The sequence below is a fragment of the Eubalaena glacialis genome, chromosome 2 (assembly GCF_028564815.1).
Source record: "Eubalaena glacialis isolate mEubGla1 chromosome 2, mEubGla1.1.hap2.+ XY, whole genome shotgun sequence".
NCBI lineage: Eukaryota > Metazoa > Chordata > Mammalia > Artiodactyla > Balaenidae > Eubalaena > Eubalaena glacialis.
In genome coordinates, this window is record NC_083717.1 from 150,285,113 (window position 1) to 150,305,032 (window position 19,920).

Below are 19,920 nucleotides of genomic sequence, written 5' to 3' on the forward strand. Positions count from 1 at the left end.
AGTGTAATGATTCTCATTTTTTTGTAGTCTCAGACTATGTATTTAATTGTGATCAACGTAAATGATTTTCAGCTTGTTTGTTATGTAATGTATTTTACAGCATTATACTGTGTTATTTCAGATGGTGTGATGTTTAAATGTGTGATGTTTCTGTAGATGTCCCATACTTAATTTCATTGCCTTATCATTATAAACAGTGGGCCCATCATTATGTATATAGTTTTATCCTTTTTGATTAAGTAGTTCTCTTGAACTTGTAAAAATAAAATCAAGGAGCAATTATATTATTTGAAATTTTAGTGTTCACATTATTTGTTACATTAATATGAACAGATTGTTGAGCCTTCTGAGAAGTTACAAAATTTAACTCAGTGGTGCAGCTCAATTTTTGTATGAACAAACCTAAGTTACAGGAAGGCAAGTAAATAGAATCTTAAAACTATTTGATTAGCATTCATAATACATATTTAGATGAAACACAGAATATATATATCCATTCTGTTATCTATTTTTGGGTTTTTGGGGGGTAGGGAAGGGCAGGGATGTAAACTTTTATTTCTTATTCTAGAGCAGGTTTTTTTAACCTGGGATCCATGCATATCTTTCAGGGAGTCCGAAACGTTCTGAAATTATATGTACACCTAAGTGAGTATGTACACTTTTTTGTTTGTTTTGAGAAAGAGGAACAGTATCTTTCATAAGTTTCTAGAAAGATATATGTCCAAATAAAAGGTAAAGCCAGTGGTTTGGGCTTGGTTTCTTATGATCCCATGGATAGCTCACTCCTGGGTCACCTGACAGAGAAATCTGTACCACCATTAGCTGTTAATTACATTAAAATTGGGTTCTATTAAGGTTTAAGGTGTGATTAGGTTAAAAGGTCCTTAATATTACAAAGGGAATGTGATAATATGGAAGAAATTAACATTGGTGACTTTCGCTATCATCTCAAAATCTGAGCCTCTGCTTGTCTCCATGTTTTTCTAACTCAACAAACATACGTTGAATTGCTACTGTGGACTTAGAAAATTTTGATGACCTGATTCCTGTCACCTTGAGCTAAATTAATTCTGTCTCAACCTCTCCTTCTCTTACTTGTTTCTTTTATTTTTCCGTTATGCTCCCACCCACAAATTTAAAAATCTCTTCCTGTCTTTTTCCCTGTATTCCCCTGGATTTCATTCCCAGTTTCCTTTTGCCACCTTTTTCCCCCTCTTTATATTACTCTTATGCCCATGGGTATAATGTAAAACTATGGTATATTGATTGATACTGTAGTACTTATTCATTTTGCCATTTTTAAAAATAAGCAAGGAATTGAACATTTTATGAGTTTCTCTTAAACTAACAAAATTTAAAATAGTAGGGCAAGCGAGTCTGCAACCATGATTATGGCACAACTCTTTAATTTACATATTCATCTTAATAACCTATTGTACGTGAGATGTTTTGATCATACAAGTCAAACTGTGATTTTGACTATTCAGTATTTAATTGAATTTAAGAAAGTCTCAGTATTTACAGTTTTAACAGCAATGTTTTATTGAGTTGATATTTACTAATTTAACCCATTCTGATGTTGCATATTCTGTCTCAGTTTTTTGTATTATATGTAATATTGCTATGAACATCTTTTTTTTTTTTTTTTTTTTTTTAAAGATTTATTTATTTTATTGATTGAATGATTGATTGCTGTGTTGGGTCTTCGTTTCTGTGCTAGGGCTTTCTCTAGTTGTGGCAAGCGGGGGCCACTCTTCATCGCGGTGCGCGGGCCTCTCACCATCGTGGCCTCTCTTGTTCCGGAGCACAGGCTCCAGACGCGCAGGCTCAGTAGTTGTGGCTCACGGGCCTAGTCGCTCCGCGGCATGTGGGATCTTCCCAGACCAGGGCTCGAACCCGTGTCCACTGCATTAGCAGGCAGATTCTCAACCACTGCGCCACCAGGGAAGCCCTATGAACATCTTTATATATGCTTTTCCTTGTAAATTTCTTGGGATAAAGAATCAGGAATATTGGATTAAAGCAATGCAAACATTTTCTTGACTTTAAATTTGCCTTGGTGTTTTGGTTGGGCTCCTCCTAGATGCAGAAAGAGAGCTCACATGACTGGGAATTGAATTGTGTGAAGGGAATCTCCTGAAAAATCCAAAAATGGAAATCATGATTTTTCCAGGCTCATGTGGGACCTGGAAAAGGGAACTAGAAAAATCATCAGAACATTTGAGGAATATGTGTTTCAGAGTTCTTGTGGTCTCATGGTCTCTTTTCTCCCTGAACGTTTGCTTCTTGCTCTGCTTCATCATAGATTTTGATCTCCTAAGACCTAAGTTGCATGTGGCTGCAGCTTGCTGTTCATCAAAGCCCTTCTGACTTTGACTTGACCTTTTTTCAGCATCTGTGGTTGCTGCTAAGTGCCTTAGCTTCTTTTCTTTCCTCAAAGCAAAACTCCATAGAGTTCTGACTCATTGTTTTGTCCTTTTTCTCCCCCAACTCCCCAGCCAAGTTGAACAGGCTTTGTACCCTGTAGATGGTAATGTTAAAACAAACAAAAAACCAAAAATAAAACATCTTTTAAAAATCATTTCTGGTTGATCACTAACAGGCACAGTAAAGTATGTTTAATAAATTAAAAATCTTGGATAGTTCATGAATTATCAGGGAAGAACAATTCTGTATAAAGTTCCTTTTAGTATTTTGTTAGCACATGATTCCTTTTCCCCTTCATCTTGTTAAAACCTTCTCTTAGTAAGTCCAGGGTTGTGTTAATACCATTAAAAATTTTGCTTCTTAATTAAACTTTATTAAGAGAGGATGGTGATTGCCCTTGTTTTTGCAGTATAACTTTTTTTACAGTAAGAGGTACCTTGAAAAAAATTGAGAAAAGCATCTTATTTGTAATTTATTTTAGTGACAAATGACATATCCTAACATTTTGATTTTTTACTTTATTATATTTCCATATCCTTGTTGTATCCCACCATGTCATGAGGCTGTTAGTTAACTGGAATAAAGGTGCTCACAGTTTGTGAATGGACTTAAATCTTTAAGTGAAGGAATGAACCACCTTTGTTTTCTTTGCCGTTAAGAGTGTGGTACTTTTAATGGATATCTAGTGTGTTGGTAATAGTTAATGCCTCTTTATTTCCATGTATAGTAGTATTCATGAACATTGTACAGTAAGAGGAAAACTAAATACTAATAGTGTCAAAAGTGGATATTTTGGGGGAAAAAGTAATGAATGGCTAAGTTTTTTTTCCTTCTGTTAGAACCTTTTCACATGATTTAAAAATGGAAGGCTGTGTTAAACTCCTAGTTACCACAAATTTTTTTAAATAGTATATTCAAATTGTAGTTGGCAAAGTAATCAAGTATGTGATTTAAAAAACTAACCTGTTCAGATTTGTAGATCAGGTTAAATATGAAATACCACTTGAAAGAACAGAGGTTTTTTGTGTTTAATAAGACTGACTCAGGTTTTTGTTTTTGTTATTTTCTTCTTTCACATTTAGGTTTTATAGGATCACATTAACAAAAGCACCATGGAGTTTTATGAGTCAACATATTTTATCGTTCTTATTCCTTCAGTAGTTATTACAGTAATTTTCCTCTTCTTCTGGCTTTTCATGAAAGAAACATTATATGATGAAGTTCTTGCAAAACAGAAAAGAGAACAAAAGCTTATTCCTACCAAAACAGATAAAAAGAAGGCAGAAAAGAAAAAGAATAAAAAGAAAGAACTCCAAAATGGGAACCTCCATGAATCTGATTCTGAGAGTGTACCCCGGGACTTTAAATTATCTGATGCCTTGGCTGTGGAAGATGAGCAAGTTGTACCTGTTCCACTGAATGTGGTTGAAAGTTCAAGTAGTGTTAGAGAAAGAAAGAAGAAGGAAAAGAAACACAAGCCTGTACTAGAAGAGCAGGTCACCAAAGAAAGTGATGTATCAAAGATTCCATGCAAAAAAGTGGAACCTGTCCCAGTTACTAAACAGCCCACCCCACCCTTGGAAGCAGCTGCCTCAAAGAAGAAACCAGGGCAGAAGAAGTCTAAAAATGGAAGCGGTATTGTAATCTATTCAACTTTATTGCATCGTTATATTTGTTTTAATAACTTTAGAGTTTGAAGTTCAGATACTTTGTTAAGTGTGCACACAAATGTTAAATACTGAATCTGAAATCGAGATCATTATCCTTTTCACTGTGTGGTTGCTTTCATTAATTGCTGATAGAAAGAATTAGTACTGAGCATAAAACAGTGTTTAAAACTAAATTTCACATTACAAATGTGGAAAAGGCCTTTAGTAGAAATACATAAAATCTGTTTTATATATAAATATATAAAATATATATTATAGATATTATAGAAATATATAAAATCACTGAGGACCTGTAAATATCAGTAGTTAGAAATGTTTACATTTATTTCAACCAATATTTTCTAATCAGTGTGATAGGAATTAAAGATGAAAAGAAAAATCAGATATCATTTTCACCTTTGATTGATTAATTTTGCAAACACTTATCATCTGTTTTGTGCTAGGCATTATATTAGGTACTAGGACTACAGAGATGAAGTGTGCATTTTCAAGGTAGCCTCATGCTAGTTGTAGATACAAACAGAAATAGGTTATTATAATATAAAAAGTTTAGTATAATGAGCTAGGTATGTCTAAACTGTGTTGGAGTTCTAAGGTGGGCCACTTAGAGCATGTAATGCCTAAAGTTAATCTTAAAGGTTGAATAAATACTAGCTAGTTTTTCTTGGTGGATAGGGTGTTCCAAAGAGAGAGCTTAATAGGTACAACAGAAAGGACGTGAGAAATGGTGTGCTGATGGTTGAAATTGCAAACGGTTTGCTCTGTATGAAGGGACTTGTGTTCACTATTAAATTGTTTTCGTATCTTAACTTGTGGAGTATTAAGTTAGTTATACTGGATTTTAATTATTTGCTTGCCAGCTCTGATCAAGCATGATACTAGAGAAATAAGAGTAAACGGGACAGAAGGACATATAAGTCAATAAAGAAATGTGACTTATATAAGAAAAATACAAAGTATAGAAATAGTACAGAGCCAAAACACCTAGTGCTTATGGGGACCGTGGGTCAGAAGCTTTGCAGAGGAGGCAGTGCCTGAGCTGGGTCTTCCAGAATGAATGACTTCATCGAGCAAATAGTGGGATCTCATTCCCCACTGGCAGAAGATCATGCATAAATGCATTAAAGGTGCAAGAGTACAGTGTATTGTTGAACCATGAAATGGGAGGCAGGGAGTGGTAGGAAACAAAGCTGAAAAGCTAATGGGGTGGGTAGATTATGATGATTTTTGTATACAATGCTAAGGAGCTGGGATGTTGTAATTTGGCCATTGTTGAAGATTTTCAAGCAGGTTAGTTTACATGGTCTGATTTACATTTTAGAAAGGTATTTTTGGCAGAACTAGGGAAGACAAGTTTCATAGGGCAGTGTTTAATATAGGCACACTTGTTAAGAGGGTATTATTTTCCAGAGTTAAGTTGAAGGACTGAACTGTGGTAGTGACAGAAGAAATAGTAAGGAGATTAGAGAGATCTGCAAAGCAAAAATGACATGACTAATGTTATGCATAGGATATGGCAGATAGAGGAGAAAGCAGGATCAAAGATAATTTCTAAGTTCTAAGTTAGGTCAGGGTAGGCAAACTGCAACCTGTGAGCCAAATCTGGCCTGCTTCTCGTTTTTTATGGCCCATGAGCCAAGAATGGTTTTTATATTTCAAATGGATTAAAAAAACTAAAGGAGTAATATTGTGTTAAATATGGAAATTATATGAAATTCAAACCTCCGTGTCCATAAATCAAGTTTTTTTGAATGCAACCACACTCATGTGTTAACGTATGTCTGTGGCTGGCTTTCACACTGCAACAGCAGGTGAATAGTTGTGACAGAGTCTAAATGGCCCACAAAACCAGAGGATTTACTGTTCAGCCCTTTGTAGAAAAGATTAGCCAAGCTCTGAATGGTAGATGTTGATAGCTCTAAGAGGGAATAATGGGGAGAGAGTGGATGTGTGCCGAGAGGAGAATGCTTTCAGTTTGTGTTTCTGGTGCCTATGGGGGCTATTTACATAGGGAGGATGCAGTAGGAAATGCAAGTACAGAGGCATAAGGCTAGACTACAGATTCAGAAGCCTTAAGCATGATGGTAGTAGTTGATGTCGTGGGTGTAGAGAAGATCATTCAAGGAAAGTATTTAAAATGAGGACACAATCCTGAAGAATACCACCATATGAGGTATTCAGTAGGAACAGCTTACAAAGGAGACTGCAAAGGAATATTCCAGTGTAAGAAAAGAATTATCATGGGAGCTGAATTTTAAATTTTATTTATTTTATTGTGGTAAAATATATGTAACATAAAATTTACCATTTTAACCATTTTAAAGTGTAAGTTCTGTGGCATTAAGTACATTCACATTCTTGCGCAGTCATCACCACCAGCCATCTCAAGAACTTTTCATCTTTCCCAACTAAAATTCTGTACCCGTTAAGCACTAATTCCCCATTCTTCCCTCTCTCTAGTTCTTGGCAAGCACCATCCTACTTTCCGTGTCTATGAATTTGACTACTCTAGGTACTTCATATAAGTGAAATCATACAATATTTGTCCTTTTGTGACTGGCTTATTTCACTTAGCATAATGGAGAGGAGAGAAATTTAAAGAGGTAGAGACCAATAGTATGAAATGTTAAATAGAATTCAAATAAGGATTAAAGGATATTATTGATAGAATGTGGCATTTGGGACACTAGGGACCTGAGTAAAATCTTTCATGGATATAATGGAAGAGAGAAAAATCAGGTTGCAATTAGTTGAGAAATGATTGGTAGGAAAGGAAGTACAGACTGTTCTTTGGTCAATATAAAAAGGAAATGGGTGTGGGAGGCTAGGGATTACAGAGGTGGGAAGGGTTTTATTTTTTAAGATGATGAGAGATTTGACCATGCTATAAGCTGAGTAGGGCTAGGAGTGGCTGAGAAATGGGATACAAAAGAAGGAGCAAGTACTAAAGTCCTGATGAAGTTAAAGAGCATATGTGGCAGAGTAAGAAAGCTAGAATGATAAGTGAGAGAATTGTATATCAGAGTTTAAAATTTTGGTGGTAAAGCATTTTAGGAAGTATTCATTAATAATTGAATCTTTTCTGGTGTGTTCATTGTTTGCTATGATGATTTTTCATTTATTTTTAATAAAGACGATCAGGATAAAAAGGTGGAACCTCTTATGGCACCGTCAAAAAAGCAAGAATCATTACCCCTGCATCAAGAGACTAAACAAGAAGGTGGATCAGGAAAGAAGAAGGTTTCATCAAAGAAGCAAAAGACTGAAAACGGTGAAATGTGTAGATACGTATTTTATAAATACTAATTCTAGAGAAGTCCACTAGGACAAGGAACCTAGAGACCTCACATGCTCTTTAATTTCCAGCTTAATGTGTACCATAACAGCTTTAATACTAATACAGGTCCATGGTGCTTTGACAGATGGTTAGGGTATAAGTTTGTGGTGAAGACCTTTATATGAAATTTATAAAAGGACAAAAGCATTTATAAATATTCTCATTCTTAACTGAGTTTTGAAAATAATGTTAATAGCATACAAACTCTATAGAAGAAAAGTATTCCTGAAATATTTGTACTTTTTAATATCACATAAAGATTATGCTTGAGAACATTAGTTAAATTTATCATTACCCTACATTCCTAATTATTTATTAAACATAATTTGCATGTGTGTATGAGAAGCATCCAGTTAAAAGTGATGGAGCAATTTTTATCTGTTCCGAATTGTCCACAGAAGACTTAGCTATGAAATTTACGTAGATTAAACAGTGATTTTTATAATATTGGGCTGTGATATCAACTAGTGCTAGAAAATAGTAAAATTGGAAAGGGAAAAGATGAAATTCTGTTATTTGCATTAAAATTATGATATATCAAGCAATCAGGTATAGAAAAATATTATCACAAAATATTTGTTAATATTAAATATTTATTATAGATTTTAAATGAAAGAACTGTATGTGCCCCAGAGTTTTTTTTTTTTAAGGTAAGGATATAGAGAGACTTCCATATGGGTGTGGAAGTTTGTGTCTCTAACCAACAGATATCAGACTTCAATATTCAAACTTTTCCCATTAAAATTAGGAACAAAGTAAGAAGCCTTCCTTCCTCCACTTTTAATGTGCTTCTGGAAGTTTTAACTAGTGTAGTAAGATGCACCATGTAAGTTAGAGGCATAACTATTAGAAATGAGAAGATATCTGCAAGCAACAGTGACTAATTTTTGTATCTAGCAAGGAAAAAAACTCAGTTAAGAATTACCAATTGGAATAAGAGGTCAGTAAAGTACCAACATACATTAAAAATTAATAGTTTTCCTTGAGCACTAATTAAATGTGAATGGATTCTTAGTTAAATCAGGAGAAACATGAGAACTAACTAAAATGTATAGGGATGTATAAGAAGAAATTTTCAGATACTATTAGAGGAGATGTGTGATACACTTTAGGTAACCTAAATGATATGCTATAAAATATATTGAACTGGTATTTCTTAATTAGAAGAGTGTTTTGAGTTGTTAAATGATAAAATAGGAATTTAAAGGTAAATTGAGCTGGTATCAGAGATTTGAAAATAACTGCATTTATCATTAAACTTAATTGTGCTTACATGTTATTTAATTACTCTTATAAAAAATGCTGAGTAATTATGATTTTGTTGAACTTAAATTGCAGTCTTGGTGGATGAACCCCTTATTCATGCAACAACTTATATTCCTTTGATGGATAATGCTGATTCAAATCCTGTGGTGGATAAGAGAGAGGTTATTGATCTGATTAAACCTGACCAAGTAGAAGGAATTCAGAAAACAGGGGCTAAAAAACTGAAGATTGAAGCTGATAAAGGTAATATACAGAATGTGACAATCTTTTGTATTGAAAAAAACACATTTTTGAGTTCTGATGGAGTGAGTGTGTTTTCTCATAGAAGCAATGAATTGCAAAAGACTAATAGAATCTTTGTAGTAAAAGATTTATTGGTAGTTTTCTAATCCACCTTCTCAATTTTGTAGAGCTGGACATTGGACTTTGACTTGCCTAAGGTTTCATAGCTGTTTTGCTGTCTGGTAATCTGTTCCCTTCTATTATTGTCTCTGAGAGTTTTCTATGCTAATTCACAACGGCCTTATTATTATTATTATTACTACTATTATCATTATTGTTGTTATTATTTTGGCCGAGTCACATGGCTTGCGGGATCTTAGTTGCCCAACCAGGGATTGAACCGGGGCCCACGGCAGTGAAAGTGCTGGGTCCTAGCCACTGGACCACCAGGAAACTCCATATTATTTTTTTAATAGGTTTTTTTTTTTTAACAGCGTTTTAGGTTCATAGCAAAATTGAGTGCAAAGTACAGAGTTTCCATATACCCCTTGTTTTCATACATGCACACAACTGCCTTTTTAAACTTATAATGTAGCTGAAGTATTAAAAGCTCTGGGCACCTGTGGGTCTAATGGGTGGCAGTTGCTTTTAATGAGAGGCAGCTGTTGCCTAATATAAGAACCCTAGGGGAATCGAAGTGGGTGAGTCAGGAGATGTTTGGCGCATGGATTTTTAAAATGTCAGGATTGCTTGTATATACTTGATGTTTGTAAAATCAGACTTCCTTTTTGTTACTGTCTTCGAGCTTATTTCCTCATCTGTAAAATTTGGCTCATAAGTCGTGAGTATTATGGTTAAATGAGAATATTTGTGAACATATTTAGTATAGATACTAGCATATATTAGACATTTGAATTTTCTTTTTTTTTTTTTTTTTTTTTAAGTAAGGGTATACTGGCACTTTAATATTCTGCAGTTTGGATACAAACCACTATATACATAGAATGGATAAACAGCAAGGTCCTACTGTATAGCCCAGGGAGCTATATTCAATATCCCATGATAAACCATAATGGAAAAGAATCTAAGAAAGAATGTATATATATGTATAACTGAATCACTTTGCTGTACAGCAGAAATTAACACAACATTGTAAATCAACTATATTTCCAATTAAGAAAACATAAAAAATATTCTGCAGGTTGAGCAAATTATTAGTTAATGTAATTATTCCATATTATATTAAAAATGATAAATAAACACTTTTTCTCTGTGGACTAGAGCATTGTTGTTTGACCTGAAATGTAAATCTGTTTTCTCTTGGTTACTGACTTTCTGGGTCAAGAATTCTTGGTGCTTTACCGTTGCTGAAGTTGTTACTTATATCTTTTAAATGTTAACTTTTTTTTTTTTAAAGAGAATGCTGAAGTAAAATTTAAAGATTTTCTTCTGTCCTTGAAGACTATGATGTTTTCTGAAGATGAGGCCCTTTGTGTTGTAGACCTGCTAAAGGAAAAGTCTGGTGTGATACAGGATGCTTTAAAGAAGGTAAGCATATTTTTGATTATGAGCCTGTTTGAGGGCAGTGATTAGAAGTTCACCAAGCAAGACTTCTGCTAAAGCAATAAATTATAACCTACTCCCATCCTTCGTACCCTGAAAACACTTAGTGACATTTAAAAGTTCTGGAATGCCTTCAGAAGTTATTTCATATATCCATACTAATCCATATACTTATTTAGTTCAGTCAGGTGTCCGAGTCATCTGAGGTTTTGACAAAAACGGATTACTTATAATAAGTAAGATGATTTATATAACTTTAAAGTCATTTGGCACTTGGCTAAGTTGTACCTTGCTTTCCTGTGAATGTAAGTACTGAAGGCAAGGTCGGGTGATTTCTGGATAACATATGGAATGTTTTTGTGACTGAAGATAGCACCATTCAAAGCACCTGGGCATCTTTTGTGTGTGTGTGTGTGTGTGTGTGTGTGTGTGTGTGTGTGTGGATGTATAGAATACTACTGTTCTAAAGTAAATGCTTTGAATGATAGAATCATTGCTATGACTGACTAAAATTTGAAAAAAACAAAGCCATGAAGCTAATATTTAATTTCTCATTATATTACACTCACTGTATTATCAGGTGTACTATCTCATATTGGGAAATGTGACAAGTTTTTAAGTGTTACTTTGTATGAGATAAGATGACATGGTATCCGGTGTTCAATATTAGATTGTGGACGTGACCATTCTTATTTTAAACACACATACACACACACTCCTAACACACTTTTCTGCCTTAAAACCTTTAGTGGCTTCCATTTATTCTTTTTTTTTTCCCATCTTTATTGGAGTATAATTGCTTTATGATGTGTTAGTTTCTGCTGTACAACAAAGTGAATCAGCTATATGTATACATATATCCCCATATCCCCTCCCTCTTGAACCTCCCTCCCACCCTCCCTATCCCACCCCTCTAGGTGGTCACAAAGCACTGAGCTGATCTCTCTGTGCTGTGCAGCTGCTTCCTACTAGATATCTGTTTTACATTTGGTAGTGTATATATGTCCATGCTACTCTCTCACTTCATCCCAGCTTACCCTTTGCCCTCCCCATGTCCTCAAGTCCATTCTCTACGTCTACATCTTTATTCCTGTCCTGCCTCTAGGTTCATCAGAACCATTTTTTTTTTTAGATTCCATATATATGTGTTAGCATACAGTATTTGTTTTTCTCTTTCTAACTTATTTCACTCTGTATGACAGACTCTAGGTCCATCCATCTCTACAAATAACTCAGTTTCGTTTCTTTTTATGGCTAAGTAATATTGCATTGTATGTATGTGCCACATCGTTATCCATTCATCTGTCAATGGACACTTAGGTTGCTTCCATGTCCTGGCTATTGCGAATAGTGCTGCAGTGAACACTGTGATACATGACTCTTTTTGAATTATGGTTTTCTCAGGGTATATGCCCAGTGGTGGGATTGCTGGGTCGTATGGTAGTTCTATTTTTAGTTTTTTAAGGAACCTCCATACTGTTCTCCATAGTGGCTGTGTCAGTTTACATTCCCAGCAGCAGTGCAAGAGGGTTCCCTTTTCTCCACACCCTCTCCAGCATTTACTGTTTGTAGATTTTTTTTTTTTTTTTAATTTTATTTATGGCTGTGTTGGGTCTTCGTTTCTCTGTGAGGGCTTTCTCTAGTTGTGGCAAGCGGGAGCCACTCTTCATCGCGGTGCGCGGGCCTCTCACTATCGCGGCCTCTCTTGTTGCAGAGCACAGGCTCCAGACGTGCAGGCTCAGTAATTGTGGCTCATGGACCCAGTTGCTCCGTGGCATGTGGGATCTTCCCAGACCAGGGCTGGAACCTGTGTCCCCTGCATTGGCAGGCAGATTCTCAACCACTGTGCCACCAGGGAAGCCCTGTTTGTAGATTTTTTGATGATGGCCATTCTGACTGGTGTGAGGTGATACCTCATTGTAGTTTTGATTTGCATTTCTGTAATGATTAGTGATGTTGAGCATCATTTCATGTATTTGTTGGCAATCTGTATATCTTCTTTGGAGAAATGTCTATTTAGCTCTTCCGTCCATTTTTGGATTGGGTTGTTTGTTTTTTTGATATTGAGCTGCATGACCTGCTTTCCTTTGTCAGTTGCTTCGTTTGCAAATCTTTTTTTTTTTTTTTTTTAAACATCTTTATTGAAGTATAATTGCTTTACAATGGTGTGTTAGCTTCTGCTTTATAACAAAGTGAATCAGTTATACATATACCTATGTTCCCATATCTCTTCCCTCTTGCATCTCCCTCCCTCCCACCCTCCCTATCCCACCCCTCTAGGTGGTCACAAAGCACCGAGCTGATCTCCCTGTGCTATGCGGCTGCTTCCCACTAGCTATCTATTGTACATTTGGTAGTGTATATATGTCCATGACACTCTCTCACCCTGTCACATCTCACCCCTCCCCCTCCCCATATCCTCAAGTCCATTCTCTAGTAGGTCTGTGTCTTTATTCCCATCTTGCCACTAGGTTCTTCATGACCTTTTTTTTTTTCCTTAGATTCCATATATATGTGTTAGCATACTGTATTTCTTTTTCTCTTTCTGACTTACTTCACTCTGTATGACAGACTCTAACTCCATCCACCTCATTACAAACACCTCCATTTCATTTCTTTTTATGGCTGAGTAATAGTCCATTGTATATATGTGCCACATCTTCTTTATCCATTCATCCGATGATGGACACCTAGGTTGCTTCCATGTCCTGGCTATTGTAAACAGAGCTGCAATGAATATTTTGGTACATGACTTTCTGAATTATGGTTTTCTCAGGGTATATGCCCAGTAGTGGGATTGCTGGGTCGTATGGTAGTTCTATTTTTAGTTTTTTAAGGAACCTCCATACTGTTCTCCATAGTGGCTGTATCAATTTACATTCCCAGCAACAGTGCAAGAGTGTTCCCTTTTCTCCACACCCTCTCCCGCATTTATTGTTTCTAGATTTTTTGATGATGGCCATTCTGACCGGTGTGAGATGATACCTCATTGTAGTTTTGATTTGCATTTCTCTAATGATTAATGATGTTGAGCATTCTTTCATGTGTCTGTTGGCAATCTGTATATCTTCTTTGGAGAAATGTCTATTTAGGTCTTCTGCCCATTTTTGGATTGGGTTGTTTGTTTTTTTGTTATTGAGCTGCATGAGCTGCTTGTAAATCTTGGAAATTAATCCTTTGTCAGTTGCTTCATTTGCAAATATTTTCTCCCATTCTGAGGGTTGTCTTTTGGTCTTGTTTATGGTTTCCTTTGCTGTGCAAAAGCTTTTAAGTTTCATTAGGTCCCATTTGTTTATTTGTGTTTTTATTTCCATTTCTCTAGGAGCTGGGTCAAAAAGGATCTTGCTGTGATTTATGTCATAGAGTGTTCTGCCTATGTTTTCCTCTAAGAGTTTGATAGTGTCTGGCCTTACACTTAGGTCTTTAATCCATTTTGAGTTTATTTTTGTGTATGGTGTCAGGGAGTGTTCTAATTTCATACTTTTACATGTACCTGTCCAATTTTCCCAGCACCACTTATTGAAGAGGCTGTCTTTTCTCCACTGTATATGCTTGCCTCCTTTATCAAAGATAAGGTGACCATATGTGCGTGGGCTTATCTCTGGGCTTTCTATCCTGTTCCATTGATCTATATTTCTGTTTTTGTGCCAGTACCAAACTGTCTTGATTACTGTAGCTTTGTAATATAGTCTGAAGTCAGGGAGCCTGATTCCTCCAGCTCCATTTTTCGTTCTCAAGATTGCTTTGGCTATTCGGGGTCTTTTGTGTTTCCATACAAATTGTGAAATTTTTTGTTCTAGTTCTGTGAAAAATGCCAGTGGTAGTTTGATAGGGATTGCATGGAATCTGTAGATTGCTTTGGGTAGCAGAGTCATTTTCACAATGTTGATTCTTCCAATCCAAGAACATGGTATATCTCTCCATCTATTTGTATCATCTTTAATTTCTTTCATCAGTGTCCTGTAATTTTCTGCATACAGGTCTTTTGTCTCCTTAGGTAGGTTTATTCCTAGATATTTTATTCTTTTTGTTGCAATGGTAAACGGGAGTGTTTTCTTAATTTCACTTTCAGATTTTTCATCATTAGTATACAGGAATGCAAGAGATTTCTGTGGATTAATTTTGTATCCTGCTACTTTACCAAATTCATTGATTAGCTCTAGTAGTTTTCTGGTAGCATCTTTAGGATTCTCTATGTATAGTATCATGTCATCTGCAAACAGTGACAGCTTTACTTCTTCTTTTCCGATTTGGATTCCTTTTATTTCTTTTTCTTCTCTGATTGCTGTGGCTAACACTTCCAAAACTATGTTGAATAATAGTGGTGAGAGTGGGCAACCTTGTCTTGTTCCTGATCTTAGTGGAAATGGTTTCAGTTTTTCACCATTGAGGATAATGTTGGCTGTGGGTTTGTCATATACGGCCTTTATTATGTTGAGGAAAGTTCCCTCTATGCCTACTTTCTGCAGGACTTTTATCATAAATGGGTGTTGAATTTTGTCGAAAGCTTTCTCTGCATCTATTGAGATGATCATATGGTTTTTCTCCTTCAATTTGTTAATATGATGTATCACGTTGATTGATTTGCGTATATTGAAGAATCCTTGCATTCCTGGAATAAACCCCACTTGATCATGGTGTATGATCCTTTTAATGTGCTGTTGGATTCTGTTTGCTAGTATTTTGTTGAGGATTTTTGCATCTATGTTCATCAGTGATATTGGCCTGTAGTTTTCTTTCTTTGTGACATCTTTGTCTGGTTTTGGTATCAGGGTGATGGTGGCCTCGTAGAATGAGTTGGGGAGTGTTCCTCCCTCTGCAATATTCTGGAAGAGTTTGAGAAGGATAGGTGTTAGCTCTTCTCTAAATGTTTGATAGAATTCGCCTGTGAAGCCATCTGGTCCTGGGCTTTTGTGTGCTGGAAGATTTTTAATCACAGTTTCAATTTCAGTGCTTGTGATTGGTCTGTTCATATTTTCTATTTCTTCCTGGTTCAGTCTTGGCAGGTTGTGCATTTCTAAGAATCTGTCCATTTCTTCCAGGTTGTCCATTTTATTGGCATAGAGTTGCTTGTAGTAATCTCTCATGATCGTTTGTATTTCTGCAGTGTCAGTGGTTACTTCTCCTTTTTCATTTCTAATTCTATTGATTTGAGTCTTCTCCCTTTTTCTCTTGATGAGTCTGGCTAATGGTTTATCAATTTTGTTTATCTTCTCAAAGAACCAGCTTTTAGTTTCATTGATTTTTGCTATTGTTTCCTTCATTTCTTTTTCATTTATTTCTGATCTGATCTTTATGATTTCTTTCCTTCTGCTAGCTTTGGGGTTTTTTTGTTCTTCTTTCTCTAATTGCTTCAGGTGCAAGGTTAGGTTGTTTATTCGAGATGTTTCCTGTTTCTTGATGTAGGCTTGTATTGCTATAAACTTCCCTCTTAGAACTCCTTTTGCTGCATCCCATAGGTTTTGGATCGTCGTGTCTCCATTGTCATTTGTTTCTAGGTATTTTTTGATTTCCCCTTTGATTTCTTCAGTGATCACTTTGTTATTAAGTAGTGTATTGTGTAGCCTCCATGTGTTTGTATTTTTTACAGATCTTTTCCTGTAATTGATATCTAGTCTCATAGCGTTGTGGTCGGAAAAGATACTTGATACGATTTCAATTTTTTTAAATTTACCAAGGCTTGATTTGTGACCCAAGATATGATCTATCCTGGAGAATGTTCCATGAGCACTTGAGAAAAATGTGTATTCTGTTGTTTTTGGGTGGAATGTCCTATAAATATCAATTAAGTCCATCTTGTTTAATGTATCATTTAAAGCTTGTGTTTCCTTATTTATTTTCATTTTGGATGATCTGTCCATTGGTGAAAGTGGGGTGTTAAAGTCCCCTACTATGATTGTGTTGCTGTCGATTTCCCCTTTTATGGCTGTTAGTATTTGCCTTATGTATTGAGGTGCTCCTATGTTGGGTGCATAAATATTTACAATTGTTATACCTTCCTCTTGGATCGATCCCTTGATCATTATATAGTGTCCTTCTTTGTCTCTTGTAATAGTCTTTATTTTAAAGTCTATTTTGTCTGATATGAGAATTGCTACTCCAGCTTTCTTTGGATTTCCATTTGCATGGAATATTTTTTTCCATCCCCTCACTTTCAGTCTGTATGTGTCTCTAGGTCTGAAGTGGGTCTCTTGTAGACAGCATATATATGGGTCTTGTTTTTGTATCCATTCAGCCAGTCTGTGTCTTTTGGTGGGAGCATTTAATCCATTTACATTTAAGGTAATTATCGATATGTATGTTCCTATTCCCATTTTCTTAAATGTTTTGGGTTTGTTATTGTAGGTGTTTTCCTTCTCTTGTGTTTCTTGCCTAGAGAAGTTCCTTTAGCATTTGTTTTAAAGCTGGTTTGGTGGTGCTGAACTCTCTCAGCTTTTGCTTGTCTGTAAAGGTTTTAATTTCTCCATCAAATCTGAATGAGATCCTTGCTGGGTAGAGTAGTCTTGGTTGTAGGTTTTTCTCCTTCATCACTTTAAGTATATCCTGCCACTCCCTTCTGGCTTGCAGAGTTTCTGCTGAAAGATCAGCTGTTAACCTTATGGGGATGCCCTTGTGTGTTATTTGTTGTTTTTCCCTTGCTGCTTTTAATATGTTTCCTTTATATTTAATTTTTGATAGTTTGATTAATATGTGTCTTGGTGTGTTTCTCTTTGGATTTATCCTGTATGGGACTCTCTGTGCTTCCAGGACTTGATTAACTATTTCCTTTCCCATATTAGGGAAGTTTTCAACTATAATCTCTTCAAATATTTTCTCAGTCCCTTTCTTTTTCTCTTCTTCTTCTGGGACCCCTATAATTCGAATGTTGGTGCGTTTAATGTTGTCCCAGAGGTCTCTGAGACTGTCCTCAGTTCTTTTCATTCTTTTTTCTTTATTCTGCTCTGCAGTAGTTATTTCCACCATTTTATCTTCCAGGTCACTTATCCGTTCTTCTGCCTCAGTTATTCTGCTATTGATCCCATCTAGAGTATTTTTAATTTCATTTATTGTGCTTTTCATCGTTGCTTGGTTCCTCTTTAGTTCTTCTACGTCCTTGTTAAATGTTTCTTGCATTTTGTCTATTCTATTTCCAAGATTTTGGATCATCCTTACTATCATTATTCTGAATTCTTTTTCAGGTAGACTACCTATTTCCTCTTCATTTGTTAGGTCTGGTGTGTTTTGACCCTGCTCCTTCATCTGCTGTGTGTTTTTCTGTCTTCTCATTTTGCTTATCTTACTGTGTTTGGGGTCTCCTTTTCACAGGCTGCAGGTTCGTAGTTCCCGTTGTTTTTGGTATCTGTCCCCAGTGGCTAAGGTTGGTTCAGTGGGTTGTGTAGGTTTCCTGGTGGAGGGAACTAGTGCCTGTATTCTGGTGGATGAGGCTGGATGTTGTCTTTCTGGTGGGCTCGTCCACGTCTGGTGGTGTGTTTTGGGGTGTCTGTGGCCTTATTATGATTTTAGGCAGCCTCTCTGTTAATGGATGGGGCTGTGTTCCTGTCTTGCTAGTTGTTTGGCATAGGGTGTCCAGCACTGTAGCTTGCTGGTCGTTGAGTGAAGCTGGGTCTTGATGGTGAGATGGAGATCTCTGAGAGATTTTCGCCGTTTGGTATTACGTGGAGCTGGGAGGTCTCTTGTGGACCAGTGTCCTGAAGTTGGCTCTCCCACCTCAGAGGCACAGCCCTGATGCCTGGCTGGAGCACCAAGAGCCTTTCATCCACACGGCTCAGAATAAAAGGGAGAAAAAATGGAAAGAAAGAAAGAAAGAGGATAAAATAAAATAAAATAAAGCAATTATAATAAAAAATAAGAAAAAAATTATTAAGAATAAATTTATTAAGAAAAAAATTTTTTTTAATTTTTAAAAATAGATTTATTAATTTTTTATACTAAAAATAAGAAAAAAATTATTAAGAAAAAATTTATTAAGAAAAAAATTTTTTTTAATTTTTTAAAAATAGAAAATAAGGAAAAAATTATTAAGAAAACATTTATTAGGGAAAAAAAATTTTTTTAAGTAAAAAAAAAAAAAAACGGACGGACCTAACCCTAGGACTAACGGTGAGAGCAAAGCTATACAGACAAAATCTCACCCAGAAGCATACACATATACACTCACAAAAAAAGGAAAAGGGGAAAAGTTAATATATCCTGCTCCCAAAGTCCACCTCCTAAATTTGGGATGATTCGTTGTCTATTCAGGTATTCAACAGATGCAGGCACATCAAGTTGTTTGTGGAGCTTTAATCCGCTGCTTCTGGGGCTGCTGGGAGAGATTTCCCTTTCTCTTCTTTGTTCGTACAGCTCCTGGGGTTCAGCTTTGGATTTGGACCCGCCTCTGCATGTAGGTCACCTGAGGGCGTCTGTTCCCTTTTGGGAGGTCTGACGTCTTCTGCCAGCGTTCAGTGGGTGTTCTGTAGGAGCAGTTCCACGTGTAGATGTATTTCTCATGTATCTGTGGGGAGGAAGGTGATATCCGCGTCTTACTCTTCCGCCATCTTGCCCCTCCCTCCCCTGCAAATCTTTTCTTCCATTCTGAGGGTGGTCTTTTCATCTTGTTTATGGTTTCCTTTGCTGTGCAAAAGCTTTTAAGTTTCATTAGGTCCCATTTGTTTATTTTTATTTCCATTGCTCTAGGAGGTGGGTCAAAAACGATCTTGCTGTGGTTTATGTCATAGAGTGTTCTGACTATGTTTTCCTCTAAGAGTTTTATAGTGTCTATCCTTACATTTAGGTCTTTAATCCATTTTGAGTTTATTTTTGTTTATGGTGTTAGAAAGTGTTCTAATTTCATTCTTTTACATGTAGCTATCCAGTTTTCCCAGCACCACTTATTGAAGAGGCTGGATTTTGTCCATTGTATATTCTTGCCTCCTTTGTTAAAGATAAGGTGATCATATGTGCGTGGGTTTATCTCTGAGCTTTCTATCCTGTTCCATTAATCTATATTTCTGCTTTTGTGCCAGTACCATACTGTCTTGATTACTGTAGCTTTGTAGTATAGTCTGAAGTCAGGGAGCCTGATTCCTCCAGCTCTGTTTTTCTTTCTCAAGATTACTTTGGCTATTGGGGGTCTTTTGTGTTTCCACATGAGTTGTAAAATTTTTTGTTCTAGTTCTGTGAAAGATGCCATTTGTAATTTGATAAGGATTGCATTGAATCTGTAGATTGCTTTGGGTAGTATAGTCATTTTCACAATGTTGATTCTTCCAATCCAAGAACATGGTCTGTCTCTCCATCTGTTTGTATCATCTTTGATTTCTTTCATCAGTGTCTTTTTTTTTTTTTTTTCCCCCTTGTCAGTTTCTTATAGTTTTCTGCATACAGGTCTTTTGCCTCCTTAGGTAGGATTATTCCTAGGTATTTATTTTTTGTTGCAGTGGTAAATGGGAGTGT

General features: G+C 36.0%; 1 protein-coding gene across 5 annotated transcripts in view; it reads left to right on the forward strand.

Annotated features, from left to right (window-relative positions):
- Positions 1-19,920, forward strand: part of KTN1 (kinectin 1) — a 125,980-nt gene that overhangs the window by 37,649 nt on the left and 68,411 nt on the right. For all 5 annotated transcript variants that reach the window (XM_061180865.1, XM_061180867.1, XM_061180868.1 and 2 more), the window contains exons 2-5: positions 3,510-4,062; positions 7,231-7,368; positions 8,773-8,943; positions 10,340-10,470. In XM_061180865.1, the coding sequence (XP_061036848.1) occupies positions 3,540-4,062; positions 7,231-7,368; positions 8,773-8,943; positions 10,340-10,470 (963 nt within the window). In that variant the 5' untranslated portion in view covers positions 3,510-3,539. The remainder of the gene's footprint in view (positions 1-3,509; positions 4,063-7,230; positions 7,369-8,772; positions 8,944-10,339; positions 10,471-19,920) is intronic.